We start from the raw sequence: 19,219 nt of genomic DNA, 5'->3' as shown, positions 1-19,219 counted from the left end.
AAAGCCTACAGTAGTGGGAATTATCATTGACTCCTGTCTGTGAGGTCTCGCTGAATAAGATAGCTTCACTTCTCAGTAAGTGATACATTCTAAGAGTGTAGACCCCTTAACGACACGAGCCGTGACACTACACCCGCTTGCGTTTGCACATTAAATGCTTTTTATCAATAGTTATGATGCAGAGGAGAACAGTTAAACTTTACAGTTCTGTGCAGAAACAAAGAGGTACTAAACACAGAACTGGTACAGCTACTACAGGATTCAAATTACATGCTAACCAGCAGGCCAATACATAACCATGTGTGCCATGGATGACAAGCTGGCTTAATAAACTGATTTGAAGTAACCAGCAATATCTTTTGAAAGGTTTATAATCAAGTATTTGATTTTCCAATAAATATAGTTTTGTATATTTTGGATATAGTTGCATTTAACTGGGTTCCTGTACAAATGGTAAGTTGCCTTTCAACATAAAGTATTTCATAAGATAGACAGTGATATTAGTGCTATCCTTTACTAGTGTCCTTTATTTCAACAGCATTTATAAAACTCTTGCAGCAGAAAGGCACAAGAACTGTGAGCATAATCTTTTGACCACTTGCAAAAGGCACTTCTGACCAGGAGTCTATGCAAGGAAAAAAAAAACCTATTGCAAATGTCTCCAACAACTCTGAGAAAACAGTAAAGAAAGAGTGTGGAAATTAAGAAGTTACTAATTCCAATATTTATTTTGCTGCCCACATAGTTTTTAGCAAAGTACTGAGATAAATAACTTTTGTAAATACTAGTACCTTGGACATCTTGGATTTGGTGTCAGTAATAAGGAAAGACATGTTGTTAATTTCGTTCTGCACAACAAAGTTCTGTTCTTCCCTTTTAAAATTCTGAAATGGTATAAAGAACATTATGGTTAAAACATTCTTCAGGCAAACTAAAAAGTAGGTTAAATACATTTTTTTTTAAAAAAATTATTTTTTAGGGAATACAGAAAGGAAAGAAGGGGAAGGGGGAAAGTTTGCATCCGTTTACAATAAACGACATTGTCTCAATCATTGATATTCACACATAGATTATACTTAGTACCTAAATTATATTATACTTATTGTAGTTATTACTGCTGATTCAAAACATTAATTTCTATTCAATTTTACTCGGTAAAAGGTAATCATGTATGTTTTTGTGCATAATAAGCAGCCGGTAATATTACTAAGATAATATTTAAGATAAACCGTGATCTATTTCTCTAAAAATAGACATCTTTACAGTATGTATACACATAACTAACTTTTACTAACATGAAAAGGAGAAAGATTATATTAGAGTTAAATATTTGAAGATATATAAGTATACCATGGTAACCATTTCTCATTAAATTGCTCAACATTTTGTGTGTCGTCTAAATTCATAAAATAAGTCATCTTGGCCATATTTGCATATTTTAGCATCTTTTCTTTCCATTCATCTATTTCTGGTAGAGCCACTTGTTTCCATCTCCTTGCAAGAACAACTCTTGCAGCCGTTGTGGCATATTTAAGCAAGTCCTTATATAAAGTAGGTTAAATACATGACGCATTATCTACGCAACAAAAAAGTAGGTTTATGAATATTCATATTTTTAAAGGAATCTGCATATGTAGTCCTTCTGCGGACCAGTTTGGCTAGTACGCAGTCCTGTATACCATGAATACTCACTGTTCCAGCCTTGCTTCAGTTACCAGAAGTTCACACAGTGGTATATAACTTCTGAATGGGGTCAAAACCTGGTCAACCCCAGACAAAAATGATCACCATGGCTTCCTTAGCAATACCCTGGATTGCTTTACTTCCAATGTAATCCTATGCAGAGGTGTGTGTGTGTGTTAAGTGCCGTCAAGTCGCTTCCGACTCATGGCGACCCTATGAATGAAAGTCCTCCAAAATGTCCTATCCTTGACAACCTTGCTCAGATCTTGCAAATTGAAGGCTGTGGCTTCCTTTATTGAGTCAATCCATCTCTTGTTGGGTCTTCCTCTTTTCCTGCTGCCCTCAACTTTTCCTAGCATGACTGTCTTTTCCAGTGACTCTTGTCGTCTCATGAAGTGACCAAAATACGATAGCCTCAGTTTAGTCATTTTAGAGTTACTCAAGTCTAAACCCATGAGCTTAGATTGGGTAATTCTCCATAGGCCTGCACTGTTCTACTGTAGAAGAATAATGCACTAAAGAATATTCCTTAAACTAGACTGCACAGCCTCTATGGACAAGGCTCTCTTTAGTTCCTGTCATAGTGAAGCCTTCATTTTGCTATTTTCCCCCTCTCCAAAACCCCAGAGCAGAACCACTTCTTCTCTGTTTTGCATCATGCCAGTACATTAGTTTCGGACCGTTACAGTCCAATTCAGCAGAGGTAGCAGGGCCACACCTAATTTAATTATGCTAACTGGAGTATAATAGGCACTCCTGAAGAGAAGACTTTTCTCACCCAGTGCCTGGCCATCATATTATTCATCAAGCATTCCAAGTATTAATCAGTATGCCTCTAGCTACCAGCATAATCTGTTGCATTACTTTTTCCATGACCTAACCACAAGATCTATGCCCAAATATGATCATCTTGTATTCCATTTCCCATCTTGAACTCAGCTGTCCTAGTGTGCCTAGTTAGTACTAGTTGAATTGCCCACCAAGGTCCACTTCACTGATCAGGCCAGGACTGACCCTAATCACATTTCCTCTCAACCTGGAAACATTACCTCTTTTACAAATTTCAATACCTTTATTGGCATACCATCAAGCAATCGATCAAATAAAACCAACCCTCTAAACATCATTCCCTCTTTTACCTTATTTGGAAATTTTCCAAGGATGCTGGACTAACCCACTCTCTCCTTTGTCTAGTCAGCTGACAAATCTGTGCTTCCTTTCTGAAGTCTGTGCTGCCTGTCCTATAACTGGAGACAGAACCCTTCTCCAAAAAACACTTCTGCATGCCAAAGACTACATTTGTCTTGTGGGCTGTTTAGCCTTCAGCAGCAGCAACCAAACATAGATTTTGCCTCTTCCCCTTTTGGATTACTGACTACCTGGATCGGTGGACCATATTTTGCTTCCCCTCATGTGGAATTAAATTGATTTGCATGGTAGATTGACTTGTTAGTGGACTTTTAATATTGGGTATTGACATAGAGTGCTTGATATTGACTTCTTGAAATTTGCTAATTCACTACCCCAAATATTTGTAGTATTCCCTTTAGTAACTTTATTGTTGATTTCAACACTATCTGTATCTCAGTGTCCCTTCCAAGTTCATATTGGTGCCTTGCCATTTAGTCACAGATCTCTTACCACTGTGGTCCAGGTTAGGTTGAGAGTTTCTTTACACATGTGGTTGAGGACAGCGCTGGTTTTTCCATCTGGCTGGCCTCCCCTCCTGCCCCCACCTCTGTTATGCTTCTTGCTGTTGTTTTGCTGTTATTATTATTGTTGTTGTCAATAGTGTATTGTTGCTGCCATGATCGAAGGCACATAGATTTTATTATTGTTGATAATTTTATTGTAAACTGTGGTTTGTTTTAATTGCTTGAAATGGTTGTGAGCCACTCTGAGCCTGACCTGGTCAGGAAGGATGGCCTAAAAATCCAACAAATAAATAAATAAGGTGGATACAGAATCTAAACCGTCATTTCCTTAGTCTTAACTGACTATTTGTACTCTGTTTTTTTCACCAAAGAGACCCAAAGCAGTTTACAGCAGAAAAAACAACAGCACTATACACACAAATCAATAAACAACAAAACAAATTACATCTTAGGCCAGTCCTGGATTCATTTGCTGGCTAATCTAAAGGCATGGGCTAAGAGTCAAAAAGACCCTGATATCACTTCTGGGTTCACATCAAGAAGTGATGTCATGACACTTTAGAAATGTCTTAATCTCTGTGTTTTTTTACAACAGAGATTTGAAAATTCCTAGAACATCAAAATCTTACTTCCTGTTCCAAAACTGGCAGTGATGTCCCAGCATCTACCACCATCCCCCCCATTTTCCCTCTGCCACTCACTTGAGTAAAGGCGGAGGACTGGGAGCATCAGTGGTAGGTTGACTGCTGGAAGCAAGTACATGGCAACCCTACAAGAGTTTGGGTTTTTTTCTTCAGTTTTTTCCCCAAGGACATATGCCTCTAGCCACACGCAGCTTTATAGGTACCTTGCCAAATCCTTGTGTTGCTACTGTAACGACTGATTGTTGCTGTTGGGTCTTGTGTAATGCCAGTGCTGTTTCATTCGCTATGGTCTAGCAGCTTGTGCAGGATTTCAGATATGGGGAAAAGAGAAGATCTTCTTTTTCCCCTCCCAAGCAACAGTTTTCTTTTGAGGCAGCCCCTCTCGGACTTGATATTTCAGCTTGGTGGGGCCTGCAAGCTTCTCTCAGCTTGTATAAATAGGGATTTGTACGCCTATCTCTGAAGTTTATAGTACATAGAACTGAGTGGAGAGAGTTAGGCTTGGAGTGAGTGGCTTCCTTCTGCAATGCACTTGTCAAAGTGAGCCATATTACACTGATACATGCCTAGGGTACGTGTGTTCCTGCCTCATTCCCCCCACCCCCCACAGGTTACTGCTATACAAAGAACCCTTTCCCCACGTCAATTCACTCATCTTAACGACAGGTGTTTTACTACCTATGTTATAAAGAAAAATAGTGAGCTTACATGGGATTTTGACCAGTAAATGAATACTTCAGCAACCATACGAAACAAGTCTTCACCCTCAGAATTGGGTTCTTTTAGCCATTTTGCTCTGAAATTACATAAATGAGATGTTTATTAAGTTTACAAGTGGGAGACCAGCAAGGATTAAAAGGAAGGGAAATCTCATTTCCCCTATCCTTCTCTTCCCTCTTGCTTTTTTCTCTTTGCCTCCCCAGACAGTACTTGCAGCCTCTCTCCTTCTCTCCCTCCCTCACATGCCTAACTACTCACCCACCTACCTTTTGATGTATCTCCCCATGGCAGCCTCTCCCTCCCTTACCTTTTTTTGCCCCCTCCCCCATCCTCAGCTTTCCCTTTTTACCTTTTCTGCTCCTCCCACTTCCAGTTTTACCTTCCCTCCTATCTTTTAACTTTTTTAGTCTGTTTCTCTCCACCCTCCTCCTGACAGCAACTGAGGCTTAGTGTTTGATATTATTTTGACTTCTTGAATTTTGCTAATTCACTACTCCAAATATTTGTACTATTCCCTTTAGTAACTTTATGGTTGATTTTAACACTATCTGTATCTCAGTGTTCCTTCCAAGTTCATATTGGTTCATATTCATATTGCCCAGCATTCCCCCCAGAAATGGCCACTGAGACCTCAAAATGTAGTTTCATGAGATTTCTGCAGCACACGTTTCTTAAAGAAGCAGATATTATGTGGGTTTTTCTAACTCCCAATTTTTTTTTACATTTCATATTTTTTCCGAGGCTTCCTCCAGAAAAAATCCCTTCTGTCTATCCCAGACCCCATTGTGTGGACTTTTAATCTGTATTATATGGCCCAATTCAGAATTAGATTTAATGATTATTGATTTGGATAAAGTAGTGTACATAATTTTCTAACAGTGTATGTTAGAATATGGATATGTATTAACATTCAAGACTACAGAAGGTTTTGACCAGCAGCTTCAAAATCTTAATACAGTATTTCCCATGTAAATTAATTTTTCTACCTTTGAAGATGTGGGATGCAAACTTAGCAACAAAGATAGAGGTAATATTCATGCTCTGCTTTTTAAATAAACATGAAATTTTAGGATGATTTATACATACAACCTAAGATGTAGTCTGAAAACTACAAAACATGTATCATACAGGTGCATTCAGTGGGAAACCCAGCTGTATCACCACACACTTGAAAAACCAAGCTCATGTAGGAAAACCCCAATTACCCTATCTAAAAATAATTCACAGTGGGTAACCATGTTAGTATGTCTGCAGTAGTAGAAAAGAGCAAGAGTCCAGTAGCACCTTAAAGACTAACAAAAATATTTTCTGGAAGGGTATGAGCTTTCGTGAGCCACAGCTCACTTCTTCAGATACAGCTAGAATGTACTTCTTCAGATACAGCTAGATTCACATTCTAGCTGTATCTGAAGAAGTGAGCTGTGGCTCACAAAAGCTCATACCCTGCCAGAAAATATTTTTGTTAGTCTTTAAAGTGCTACTGGACTCTTGCTCTTTTCTCCTATCTAAAAATAGCCAACAGTTTCGGGAAGGGGCAATTTTGAAAGGAGCAATAGGGGATGGTGGAGGTGCTTAAACTTTTCCACAACAGCTGATGTCATCTTTCCCCAGAATTCCAGAGGCATTTGCTCTTGGAAACATCAGCTGGGACCCCCACAAGAGGAGGAGTACCTTGGGGTATTTTTAATTGGGAAAATGGCTAGGTTAAATAAAATACCTCATTTCATTTAAAATTATTGTTGGAGGTTCCTTACAAGTGTTTGTACAAGCTGTACAGTTTTCTTTCTAGAAACTCAAACACAGAAGTACTGTCTTCCTTCCTTTGTGCCCCACTGCAGTACTTTATAAGAATGCTATTACACAGCAGGACTCCTGTCAAAATTACATTTCTGCTAACTGCATGCAGAATCATTCTGCCCCACTCTAGGTTCCTTTAAAACACCCATATTCAAAACATGGTAGCTGATCCCTTCTCTTATGATAGGACAGCAGCAGCCACAAGCTTTCTAAGAAATGCAAAATATCCTATTTTAGTTTAGATAAATTGTTCCTCATGCTACTCACTTCAGATACTGTGAATTATCTTCAGATACAGGGTTAGAGTCTGTACTTGTACAATAATTCTTGCAGAGAACTGATTACACCTGGTAAGCACGGGTAGTCCCTAAACACAATTCAACGAACACTGAAGTTCTTTCTTGTCCAGAACTCCACATACCTGTTGTAATCCACAAATCTTATCAGCAAAGGGTAGAAGGCATAAAGGTCCCTTGCTAGAGTAGTGAACTCATCTAGGATTAAGAGTTCTGCCTCGGACATGTCTCCTCTACCTTCTGCTCTTAAGTGTTCTTCATCAGATATAACCATTGCAGCTTTTTTCTTCAATTTCTCCATCAGTGGCAGAAAATGAGTTTTCAACAGCTGGGGCTTCACTTTGCTGATGATTGGCTGAGAAAACACTATGTATGGAACCCATTAATATTATACATTACTCATGTGTGAAGATATAATCATAGCCATTATTTTCCCACAAGACTGCTAATATTGGATTAATTGCTTCCCACTATTCACAAACTTTTCTGCTACTAGCAGGTTCTGGTAATCTTTGGTGTGTCCTTTGATGTATATGTAAACCTACTGTACTCCGTTTATCTCCACTCACATCCAGGATTCTGGCCCTTGTTGCTAATCCTCCCCCCCCCCCCCCCCGCAGCTTAGGGTTGACAGTTTTGGGTTGGGAAACACCTGGAGATTTTTGGGGCGGAGCCTAAGGGCGGGGTTTGGGGAGGGGAGGGACTTCAATGCCATAGAGTCCAATTTCCAAAGCAGCCATTTTCTCCGGAGGAACTGATCTCTAATGGCTGGAGATCAGTTGTAATAGCAGATCTCCAGCTAGTACCTGGAGGTTTGGTTAAATATAAGTTAGCCTGCTATAAAGTTAGTTTGCAAACCACAGATAGCAGAAAAAGTTAAACAATAATTATTAAAGCAATAATACTCTGTTCAATTTTAGGCATATATATTATTCAATCCATAAATATGCATTAATGTGCAAACAAATTCCAAACATATTATAGCACGTGTTGTTACAGTCACAAGCGTTATATGTAAATCTGAGAGTCCTGTGCGAATATATCGCTAACTTGTATAAAGGAGACGTTGAGATGTAGTCACGTAGGCATCAAACCACTTGGAGTGTAGGTGACAGAAAGTTTCTGTCATGGTAGCTTGGAGTATAATAACTCATCAATCATCTGAGTGGCAATGGTAGAACATATCAAGTAGAATACAGGGTGCTGGATGTATCCCTGTTTTGACCACTAGGTGGTCTTCATCAGCTGCCAACTCAGGCTTTATAGTAACTCACTCCAACGAAGGAGCGTGTTACTATACAGCCCGAGTTGGCAGCTGATGAAGACCGCCTAGTGGTCAAAACAGGGATACATCCGGCACCCTGTATTCTACTTGATATGTCACCTACACTCCAAGTGGTTTGACGCCTACGTGACTACATCTCGACGTCTCCTTTATGCAAGTTAGCGATATATTCGCACAGGACTCACAGATTTACATATAACGCTTGTGACTGTAACTACGTGTGCTATAATATGTTTGGAATTTATTTGCACATTAATGCATATTTATGGATTGAATAATATATATGCCTAAAATTGAACAGATTATTATTGCTTTAATAATTATTGTTTAACTTTTTCTGCTATCTGTGGTTTGCAAAGTACCTGGAGGTTGGCAACCCTACCCCAGCTCTTTCTACTAAAAAAGATAATCTAGAATACCAGACCATCTACCTTTCTGGCCAAGTCCTGCACCATTGATTAAGCCAACTAGAATGCTCTTGATAAAATAATTTCTATTTATATTTCTCAGTTTCTTTATAAATACAGTTCTTTTTTAGCTATATACCCAAGGTAATACTGAGCATTTAAAACAAAAATCAAAGAAACCAAAGCAAAAGAGAAAGGATCAAGTAATGCATACTAATGTCTTTATATTTTACCTGCTAATCTCTTCATCCAGGCTCCTTCATCAATGCCCAGGTTATTATGTATGATTTTCAATATATTTCCCAGAAGAGTATTCATATGCTCTGAAGTCAAAGCTGTGCAGCACATTTCACTCTTGTCGAGGTTGTTTTCTGGCCCATGTTCCCACCAATGTGACATGTAGCTACACAGCATGGGCAAAACTACTTCCATTACATGAGGCATTTGGGTATAGCGGATGCCAGATTCAGCTAATTCCACAATTTCTTCCATTAGTTTCTCCAGAGAAGGAATGTTTGGGCAAAGCTCTTCTACACTGTTTGGTAAGTTGAGTCCTAGAAATAATTATATTACCATTAACAACAACTTAATAACAATGAATAAACTCTTGTATTTATTCTGATCTGCTTTCTCTTTCAATAAATATTTTGACATATCACTAGTGTTGTAGCAATTTTTTGTGATATTTCATTATTTATATTCATGACTCCCTATGAGAAAACTGCCATTTCCAAAGGTACAAAAAAGTCAATTTAAAAAACAACTTCCCAGTCATTCATGTGTGTTTTTTCAGTCACAACTGATGTTTTATTTGCTGTATTACTACTTTAATGCTTTTTAAACACATGAAATGGCACTGCTTATACTCTTTTGTTTTTCAACCTCATTGCTGCAAATAAAGCCACATGCTAATACATATTAAACTACCCCTTTTTAATGCCCGTGTACATAACTGCCAAAAAAGGGGGACCTGACTAATCAGGTCCCCCCATTGTGGACTTACCGGACAGGATGCAAGAAAGGGGAAAAGGTCTCCACCAGGCTGGACTGCAGCCCGTCGCCGTCTCGCGAGGCTACACTTGCCTGGGGGTTTCTCCCCCTCCCCCGCCCTTCCCAGCGGTTGGGCGAGGCGTCCTGACGTCACCCTTTCCCGTGACAATTTAAGCCGGCGTAGACCAGCAGCCATCCTGTTTTGCTGCAGGACGGCGAGGTTTCCCGCCCACCCTCCCTATGTTCTGTAGTTATGTGTTTGATTTTCTTTTGTCACAGTTTGTTCTGGCGGGTTTTTGCATGGGGTCTGATCCAAGAAGGGAAGATGTGCTTTTCCTTCCCGTTTGTGGGGACCCCCCATAAGGGGTCTTGGGATGGAGTACAACAGCGATGCCCAGCTCGGGGGCCTGTATTGGGTGCTCCAATCCCAGGTGGCGCTGGCTCCACACAGAGATGTGCGTCCGGTGGGGCCACCTAAGTGCTACTCCGATGCTGTGCCCACAGGTGGTTGGGCTGTTTATCGATGCTTTCGATATATATCGGGTTACAGGGTGGTGACCCGATATCTTGGATCCGCCCCCATGGTTTTCCGCCAATGCTCCATTCTGTTGTGATCAATAAAAACTGTGGCCATTTACTTCCCAAAAAGTACGTGTATGTGTGTTTATTTAAGGTTACTTCTCCTTCCCCTTTCCTTGGAGCCGCTTGCCCGTGAGTCCACAATGTGTGGCTTCAAAAACAATTACAGAAATTGAAAACTCTTTTTGTTAATTCTCTTGCTATGCCACAACGCACATCTTGCTATACTTTAAGAGAATATTTTTAAAATCTGTTGTGCACAGATGGAACATAAATGTCTGGCTTTAAACACAGAAGCAAAACTGACACACTTTTTAAAAGCCTACCACTGCATGATGATGCATATAAAACCTGTATTTTTAAAAGTCCAAATATATATATATATAAAAATAGTATTTTCGCAGTGTCTCAAAAGGTGTAAAAGGTGAAACTAGACTAGTGCTACATATTGCTTACATTTTAGTTAACACAAAGTATGCATTTATAATCATCATAGCCAATACTGTATCTTGAAAATACAACACCATGACCCTTTTAATGAAAACTAATTGAAAAGGAAAGAACCAAGATGAAATGAGATATTCTAAGTTTCAAGCAGCTAATGAATAATAAAGCCTTTGACAGACATGAAGTTACCCACCCTCAAGATCCAAAGCTGAAAATGAAAAATGAAAAAAATAGAGAGTATTTATTACATTTTGTGATAAAATTGGTCTGTAAATAACAATTGCACAAGACTCTTAAGCATGTCACCTAGTAGCGAGCCTTCTAATTTCACCAACGTCTAAAACCCCTGATGTCTTTTCTCAGCCCAATTTTGTCTAAAGATTTGACTCCAGAACATGTTTATGGCCTTGGAACTAAACTGATAGTAAACAGAGAGGAGGATCATACAGCAAAAAGCACATATATAAATTCCAGAATACATACAAAAACTCCATTTTCAAGGTAGTTATGTATGGAGGCATTCAGTGTACCTGCTCTGTCTTTTGCAGACTTGGTGTTGTAAATAGAATATGTGTTGTGTTTGTTCAGATGAGTTTCCAAAAATGCCACAGGAAAGGCACCAGCAAAAGCAGCTAAACATTCACCTAAAGCTGAGCGCTGCCTGAAAATTTAAAAAGTCCTGTTATTACTTAGATACGATCTCTTGATTAAATGCACTTAGAGCTAGCTTAGAATCCTCCCTATTTTAATTACTGTAAACTTCACATTTTTATTAAAATATTGTAACTACTAACAAAGCAACTAGGGTTGCCAACCTCCAGGTGGTGGCTGGAGATTTCCTGCTATTATAACTGATTGCCAGGCATTAGAGATCAGTTCATCTGGAGAATATGGCCACTTTGGCCATTGGACTCTATGGCATTGAAGTCCCACCTTTCTCCAAACCCCACCCTTCTCAGGTTCCATCCCAAAAATCTCCCAGTAATTCCCAACCCAGAGCTGGCAACCCTAATACCAACAGAAAACTTTGCTGAACATAGATGGGCATAGAATAGTCCTGGACTACTGCATATATATTAGATATATAGAAAACCTACATATAATAAATAGATCATATGAAAAAGGAACAACTAAAACAAAGAAAATAATCAGTATTTCATTATTTTTTCTTTCAATATTAAATTACCACAGAGAGATTCCAAAAGTTCAATTTGAGTAATTTAAGCATTTTTACAGCCACACTCATACGTGCCAATTTTATAAAGTAAAATGAGGCCCTAGCCTAAGAATTATTTTTCCTGTTCTCCCATTGCTTCAGCCACTTAAAAATGAATAATGGCATGAGCTGAAATCCTCATGCAGCAGCCAGAGCTAGGAATACCTTTAACCATCTGAAGGTTGGTTGACATGATTGCTTCTAAGAAACGCTGACTGAGAGCATAACTTCTGGTCTAGAATATTGTAATGCACTTTACACGAGGAAGAAGACTTCAATGTTCAAAATATTTATGGAGAGCAGTGATTCAACAAAAGCACAGAACACCCACATCAAGAAATTTCTATTTGCTCCTTTGTTCCTGAGCTCAATTCACAGCACTTGATTTCTCTTTTAAAATGGCCTTGACTCAACTTATATTGAAAGCACCTTGTCCTACAGAATCTTTTTTCTGTAGTGGCATCCTCGCTTTGGAGCTCCCTCTTCTAAGAGGGCCAACAAGCTGACTTGGGTTTTACCTTTAGAAAATTTGACAGAACTAAATTCCAGCAGGCCTTTTGTGGCATATGAGCAGGAATGGGTATTTGGGGACAGGCCATGGCTCAATGGTAGAGCATCTGCTTGGTATGCAGAAAGTCCCAGGTTAAATCCCAGGCATCTCCAGTTAAAGGCACTAGGCAAGTAGGTGATGTGAAAGACCTTTCTCTGCCTGGGACCCTAGAGAGCCCTTTGCCGGTCTGAGTAGACAATACTGACTTCGATGGACCAAGGGTCTAATTCAGTAGAAGGCAGCTTCATGTGATCCTTTATGCCTCTGAATCTGCCATTCAGGTTTTTCAGCTTTTCTCTCCAATAATCATCTATGTAATGCATTGTTTGCAATTCTGATGGATCCTGATGCTGGATTGTTTTTATACTACTGTTTTATATAATGTTGTTTTTATATTATAATGTTAGTTGTCCTGAGGGCTCCAAAGAGCCCTATTTGGCAAGATACAATTAAAAAAATGAAATAACTCAGTAGAAGTAAATAGTAAAATTCCCCAAACATCAGGTGGTTTAGGAATGTTAAATGTTTTCCCCCTTACCGCTCCACATAGATACTCTTGCTGGTTCCCAGGGCATATAAACTGGCCAATATTCTGTAACAAGAGACCTGAACATCTTCCACTAAAAAATGGAAAGCAAAAGTGAGAATGAATTTTATTATACTGTATTTCACTGCTCTGCAAAAAGTTGTTTAAAAAAAGAACATAATCTCATTACATGTTTTAATTATTAAAGAATTATACAAGACTTTATTATACATGTGTAAAAATGCAGACCAATCCTATTATGAGATAAAATTATATTCCTAACTTGCTTCAAATTTGAGCCTAAATTATTACACAAGCACTTAGGATACATAGCTATTATTAGAACATACAGTGGAGGGAAATGGTGGTTTGTTAGTTTTCTCTAGATGCTATTCCTCGAAGTAATAAAGCTTTGCAGGTTACATCTTATTAAATTCTCATAACAGAAGTTATATAGAAAGTATACACCATTTCAGAGCTTTATAACTTTGATTTATGGTGCTGGACCCTAAGTTTTTATTCTACTAAATTATGAAATAAGTCTTCCTCTCACAGAAGAGAACTTTAGGTTCCAATCCAATGTCAGGAAATTGATTTATGGGTTTACAGGAGGGATACAGAATGCTTCCTATGTTATCACCACATGAAGTTACATGTGAGGCTGTCTCAAATAGATAGATTTCAGTAATCCATTATGCATTTCTTTGTTATTGCAACTGGTTATGGCTCTCTCAACAGAGACATTTCCCAGCCCCGCTACTGAGAATATTTTAACAGCAGATTCCAACGATTAAATTGGAGATTTTATGCATGAAAAGTATGTGTTCTATGGCCTATCTTCCAAAGCTCTTGGTGCAAATTTGAACACACCAATGGAATTTATCATGTAACTAGCTTGATTTGGCTACAAGCACTCTGCTACCAGGAGAAGGAGACGAGTGATTTTGCCCATTTCCCCTCCCCAGTGAAGTCCCCTGTGCCAAGACAGTAATGTTTAAACAAAATTGTTTGAATCCTAACAATCAAAAATAGGAGTTCCATGTGCAGACTGGGTCTTTCTGCCTCCCCTGTTTCTGTAGCCCCCTTCACTACCTGAAAAGCTGCTCCTGAATGTTAGCTAACCATCAATCACAGCTTAGCACATAGCTTGGGGGTGGGGGGGGGTGAGCTGTATCTCAGATGGGAAATCCATGAAAATTGTACCCTTTCTCTTTCATGAGCAAAAGAGCCCTCCATTCCTGCAAGAGCACCTTTGGATTCAACCCTCTAGAATTAATGTTGGAATTCTTATTCTTAAAACAGTCAGACAAATGCCTGCCACACAATGGCCTTGAACAGTTAACTGTATTATTTTATAGAATATCAGAAAACTACACTCTAATGATACCAAACACTAAACTATACAGAGATTATTAATAGAAAATATCATCTAACCAATACCTACATATCAGGTCTTCTCCAAATTGATGTTGTCCAATGTGTTCAAATAAAGAAGATAGCACAGGCAGAAGAGCCACAGTTGTATAATTGATTATTTGTGTCACTCCTTTTGGCTGACTCCTGGTGTGTGTAAACTGCCCTTGCTTAAGGTTTTCCATTGTCTTCTCTAGATCTTCTGCAGCATTATCCAAAAATGTCCTCAGAGCCATCTTAACACTCTCCAGACCTGTCTTCATCACTGTTCTATATATTGCATGCCATAAAACATTATTACAGTCTGTTATGAATTTAAATAATGCAATAACTAGTCCCTGAAAAATCTAAAATACAAAGCTGAAGCAACCCAGCAACTACACTGTATGACAGTATAACGCACTGGAGTGGATCCTAACACTATCCTACCACACCACTGAGCAAAGTCTGAAGCCTTCCGGCAGCCTAAGAAACCTTGCTCTAACTTGTGGCTCTGCCATTGGAAGAGGAGCCCTTTAAACTTGAGGAAGGCTCCTTGCTGGATTGTTGGTTGCATTAATCATAACTTTAATAGGAAAACCTTTTATGTACTTTTAAAATAATTTCTATATTGCCTCATAACACAGACAAGTAGGGTTGCCAACCTCCAGGTACTAAGGAAACAAGAAATCTATGCGGAAATAGTATAGACTAATGAAAAAAGCAGCATGAGGCTCATACATACAAATGAAAAAACAAGATTAACCATTGGAGTAATTATTCTGTTTTTTTAAGCTATTAGCAAATGTGACTCCATAGGGAAACAAAAATATATGTGCTGGCGTGTTGCAAAACACACCCGCCAGAAAACAAGGCTGCCACGCAGGGCTTAGGTGTTTATTATGGTGTTTATTTTATCCACAGATAGAGGTTTCTAAACATTCTAAGCTAGCAAGCCAATAGTGGATCTAAGCAATGGAACCGAGATATGGTTTGGCTTCAATATTTGTATGGTGCTTCAGCATGGCTAACATTCTCCTGATGAAATCCATTACTGTGATGATCCCAAACTTCTCCCACTAGAACCCCCCCCCCCCAAATGCTATCCTGATCTGAATTCACCATGTCAAAGAATGGAACTGAATGTGCCTACCATCATTGGTGCACCTGCATGGGGAGAAGGGGCATACTGGATACATATTATCACTATGAAAGATCTGGGAAACTACAGATTGAAAAACACACACATATAAGCATATCATGTGTGCATCCACATATAGTTCATGTAAAATCATAGTAATTTAACAGAAGAACGTGCAAGGGAATACTTGGCAAGGCAAAGCCATAGTACAAGCGTAGTACACAGTCAATGTCATTCGTTCAAATTCGTTCAAAATCAATAACTCAAATACAGCAATAATTCTCTAGTATGCATAAACCACTAAGTATTCTACAGCAAATCAGTTTTGGCCGCAATTGACTTATCTTGGAGCTGAGACAATAACTTAATGATCGATGTTTAGGGTTTTACCTTGCATCCAGGGTTTGGCCTAAGATATGAAGACAGTTGACTATTGAAGTTGCATCATTTCCTGAGAAGGGGAAAAAAACAAGTTTTTTAAAAAAATTATAGCATTTCTTTTTTTAAAAAGAGCACTATTGAATTTACAAATGGAAACATGTACATTGGGAAGAAGAATCATCTGCTTAATTCTAATATTAAAGTAGAACATTTTACAACATTGTTTCAACCTTCTTAGCAGATGCCAAAAACAGAACTAATGATGCACCACTCAACAAATGGATGAAGCAGACAAAGCATACTTTCATTATTGTGTGGAGCAATTTAAAGAGCATATAATGTGGTTTTAGAGCTGCAGTGAAATCTTTGTCCCTTCCAAAAGTGGCAATCTTGAAGTCCTACCTAAAATGAACTGCAGTGATCACTCTCTACTCTTTGTACAACCTCACTGAATTCATTGTAGAAGACATAAATTGTTACTATGTATTACTACATAATGAGTATTATCTGGACAGGATGGGGGAGATGTGAGGAGTGACTGTATCTTGAGTGGGCACTTGCCCGTGGGGGCCTGTTACTTACTCTGGCCCCACCTCTTTGGCTATCTGTCTCTTGTTGGGCTGCTTCGAGGGGTGTGTGGCCAGCCTGTATGGATAGGGTTGCCAGGTCCCTCTTTGCCACCGGCGGGAGATTTTTGGGGTGGAGCCTGAGGAGGGCAGGGTTTGGGGGAGGAAAGGGACTTCAGTGCCATAGAGTCCAATTGCCAATGAGGCCATTTTCTCCAGGTAATCTGATTTCTAACAGCTGGAGATCAGATGTAATAGCAGATCTCCAGCTACTACCTAGAGGTTGGCAACCCTATGTATGGACTGGAAAGAAAATTTCTTCCTTCTGCTAGGTATGGATCTCATAAAAGGAGGTGGCTGGAGGAAGTCCAGACATTTGGCATTCTTCCAGTAAAATAAATTTAATGACAGAAATCACTTTTCACTTAGGATCTGCTGAATGCACATGTTAGAAATAACATATGATTTTCCTGCAGTTTTAGTTATAATAATATATTCTTGTGGAGGAATTAGGTGAATAAGTGAAAACATATAAAATTTTCATCATATATGTTATCTGAGAGCATGTCATTGTGAAAACCTAGAGTACAGTCTAGGCCTATATAAGGATTTCTGATTACATCAGGAAAAATAAATGTGCTTAGCTGAATTGTACAGTAGTGTATAGTAGATAGTGGCTCGGATCCAATGGAGCATTTCCAAAGGTATTCATTCCCCTTTCTTGAATGAGCAGCATGAGAGAGGTATTTTGGGTAGCAGTGGGATGGTGAGAAAATTGCACTCTACAGGTGGAAATCCTTCTGCTTACAGCAATACTCTTTTGGATCTAAGCCATTTTGAAGTCAAAAAAGTTATGGCCAAGATCCAAGGAACTATGTAGGTTCATAGAAGGAACTTCTGTCTTCCAAAACTGTGCCGGCTTTACATTTTTAAGTACAGTAAATGAAAAAATTTGATAAACTCCTAAACCTAATATATTTACCTTGCTGATTCTGAAATATAATGGTAAATCACTTATTATTGTGGTCACATTAATTAACGATGTACACAAAAACTGTCACAGTTAACCCTAAATGAATGTAAGACTAGTCAGATGGATTCCATATTTTTTTTAATCAGCAAGTATGCATGTTTCCATCTGAAAGGTTTCAGTATGACAGTATCTTCTTCTCATGCAGTCTAGCAGATAACACAACTTGATGGGTGGGGGGGACTATGTAACATAATTCTATAACCACTATACCACACTGGCTCTTATTACAGATGGTTTCATATAGGAATGACTCATGAGACTAGCTGGACCCAATTAAAACAACAACTCTCCCAGAAGCGCCAATGAGAATGAGAACCCTGGGGAGAGCCAGTCCCTGACAAGAAGAAGTGACTGTGGGCATACACTGAGCCAACAGGAAAACTGCCTTCAAAAGGAATAGCCTTTGAAAAAGAGCCCTTCTGAATCCAAGGGTTTATCAAATCATGCCCTCAGGGGAAATTGGTGACCGAATAGCAGGCAGCTCTATTGTGTGATTACTCAGGCAGATAAGACACAGAGAACAGACCTTTATCAGCTTCATTTTAAACCCACAGTTGGCACAATCCGGAAAAGGCCCCTTTTGAGTCACAATAACAAAGCTGAAAATCAGAAACTTTTCTTCTTTCAATGTAGTTTTATTCCTCGCTACAGTGACTATGAATGATTAAAAAAAAACTTTTAAGAGAAACAAGCTATCTCATCCTTGAGAATGAGGTGAGGAAACAAACCAAGGGCAGCAATGAAGATCCTCTCTTTGTGGAAGCAGATGGAGAACTGGTCAGGTGACATTTTTGATGGGAAAGTGTCAAGGGGAGGAAGCGACTCCTAATCTTCTAGAAAGCTCTGGAAATCTTCATGGCTGCTCCATGCAGTTCCAATATCGGACTGCACAGAAGCCACAACAGTAAACTAGCAGGTTTCTATTGCTTCATAGCGATGACGAATCTTGACAACCCACTTCAGGAATGACAGGAAAAAGAGCATGGGGAAATATTTCAAATAACCTCTCCTTCTTAATCCCAGGCATTAACAAAATTGAATGCACCACATTCAGTCAAGGGGACTGCAGCAGGGAGGGGAAGCTAAAAGGTCCGGCTCTGCAACGTTTGCAGATGGTTGTATATATGTGTGTGTAAAGTGCTGTCAAGTCACAGCCGACTTATGGCGACCCCTTTATGGGGTTTTCATGGCAAGAGACTAACAGAGGTGGTTTGCCAGTGCCTTCCCCTGCACAGCAACCCTGGTATTCCTTGGTGGTCTCCCATCCAAATACTAACCAGGGCTGACCCTGCTTAGCTTCTGAGATCTGACGGGATCAGGCTAGCTTGGGCCATCCAGGTCAGGGCGGTTGTATACATGCCAGTATGTATATAAGGGGCTCTGACTATGTTTCGCTCAGTTTAGGTTGGGGAGTTTCCTCAGCATAGTCACACTTGTTCAGGGATTGCAGAGCTTCCTTGCTTACAAGCCTTCTGAGCTTCCTCACGCTGTTCCATGTAAACTAACTCAGGAAGAAAAAGTTCCCTGGATTGTTATTCCTGGGAACTTTTCCACTGTTCTTGCACAGATATAATTAGTGTTCAGCACCTAGACAAAATGAGATACTCAAAAGCAAACCAAAAAGCATAAACACGTTTTGATAACAAAAGTGACATTGAAACAAAACAGGCTGTCGCTGTACAGCTTTAATAGTCATTATTCATTCTTAAGAAGTCCTATGGACTAACTCTAGCTACTAACGGAGCACATCAGTAAACTATAATAGAAAAGGAGGGTGCAGTAGGGTACAGTGGGCTCCCTCTTATTTATGTTAAAACTAGGCCCACTTCTCTTCTATGAAGCACAACACCTAGGGATCCTCCGGAATTGCAGCTCTTCTCCAGACTAGAAATCAGTTCCCCTGGAGAAAAT

At 39.3% G+C, this 19,219-nt stretch overlaps 1 protein-coding gene across 1 annotated transcript in view; it reads right to left on the bottom strand.

Moving 5' to 3' along the window:
* RYR2 (ryanodine receptor 2) overlaps positions 1-19,219 on the bottom strand; it is a 308,323-nt gene that overhangs the window by 84,157 nt on the left and 204,947 nt on the right. Inside the window, exons 65-72 of the mRNA XM_056853337.1 lie at positions 15,719-15,779; positions 14,240-14,478; positions 12,808-12,889; positions 11,034-11,164; positions 8,721-9,041; positions 6,921-7,161; positions 4,691-4,778; positions 792-884 (exon numbers count right to left, since the gene is read on the bottom strand). Of these exons, the coding sequence (XP_056709315.1) occupies positions 792-884; positions 4,691-4,778; positions 6,921-7,161; positions 8,721-9,041; positions 11,034-11,164; positions 12,808-12,889; positions 14,240-14,478; positions 15,719-15,779 (1,256 nt within the window). The remainder of the gene's footprint in view (positions 1-791; positions 885-4,690; positions 4,779-6,920; positions 7,162-8,720; positions 9,042-11,033; positions 11,165-12,807; positions 12,890-14,239; positions 14,479-15,718; positions 15,780-19,219) is intronic.

The sequence above is a fragment of the Euleptes europaea genome, chromosome 7, assembly GCF_029931775.1.
Source record: "Euleptes europaea isolate rEulEur1 chromosome 7, rEulEur1.hap1, whole genome shotgun sequence".
Lineage (NCBI taxonomy): Eukaryota > Metazoa > Chordata > Lepidosauria > Squamata > Sphaerodactylidae > Euleptes > Euleptes europaea.
The sequence above is the reverse complement of the archived record's forward strand: the minus strand, read 5'-3'. Positions and strand labels throughout refer to the sequence as shown.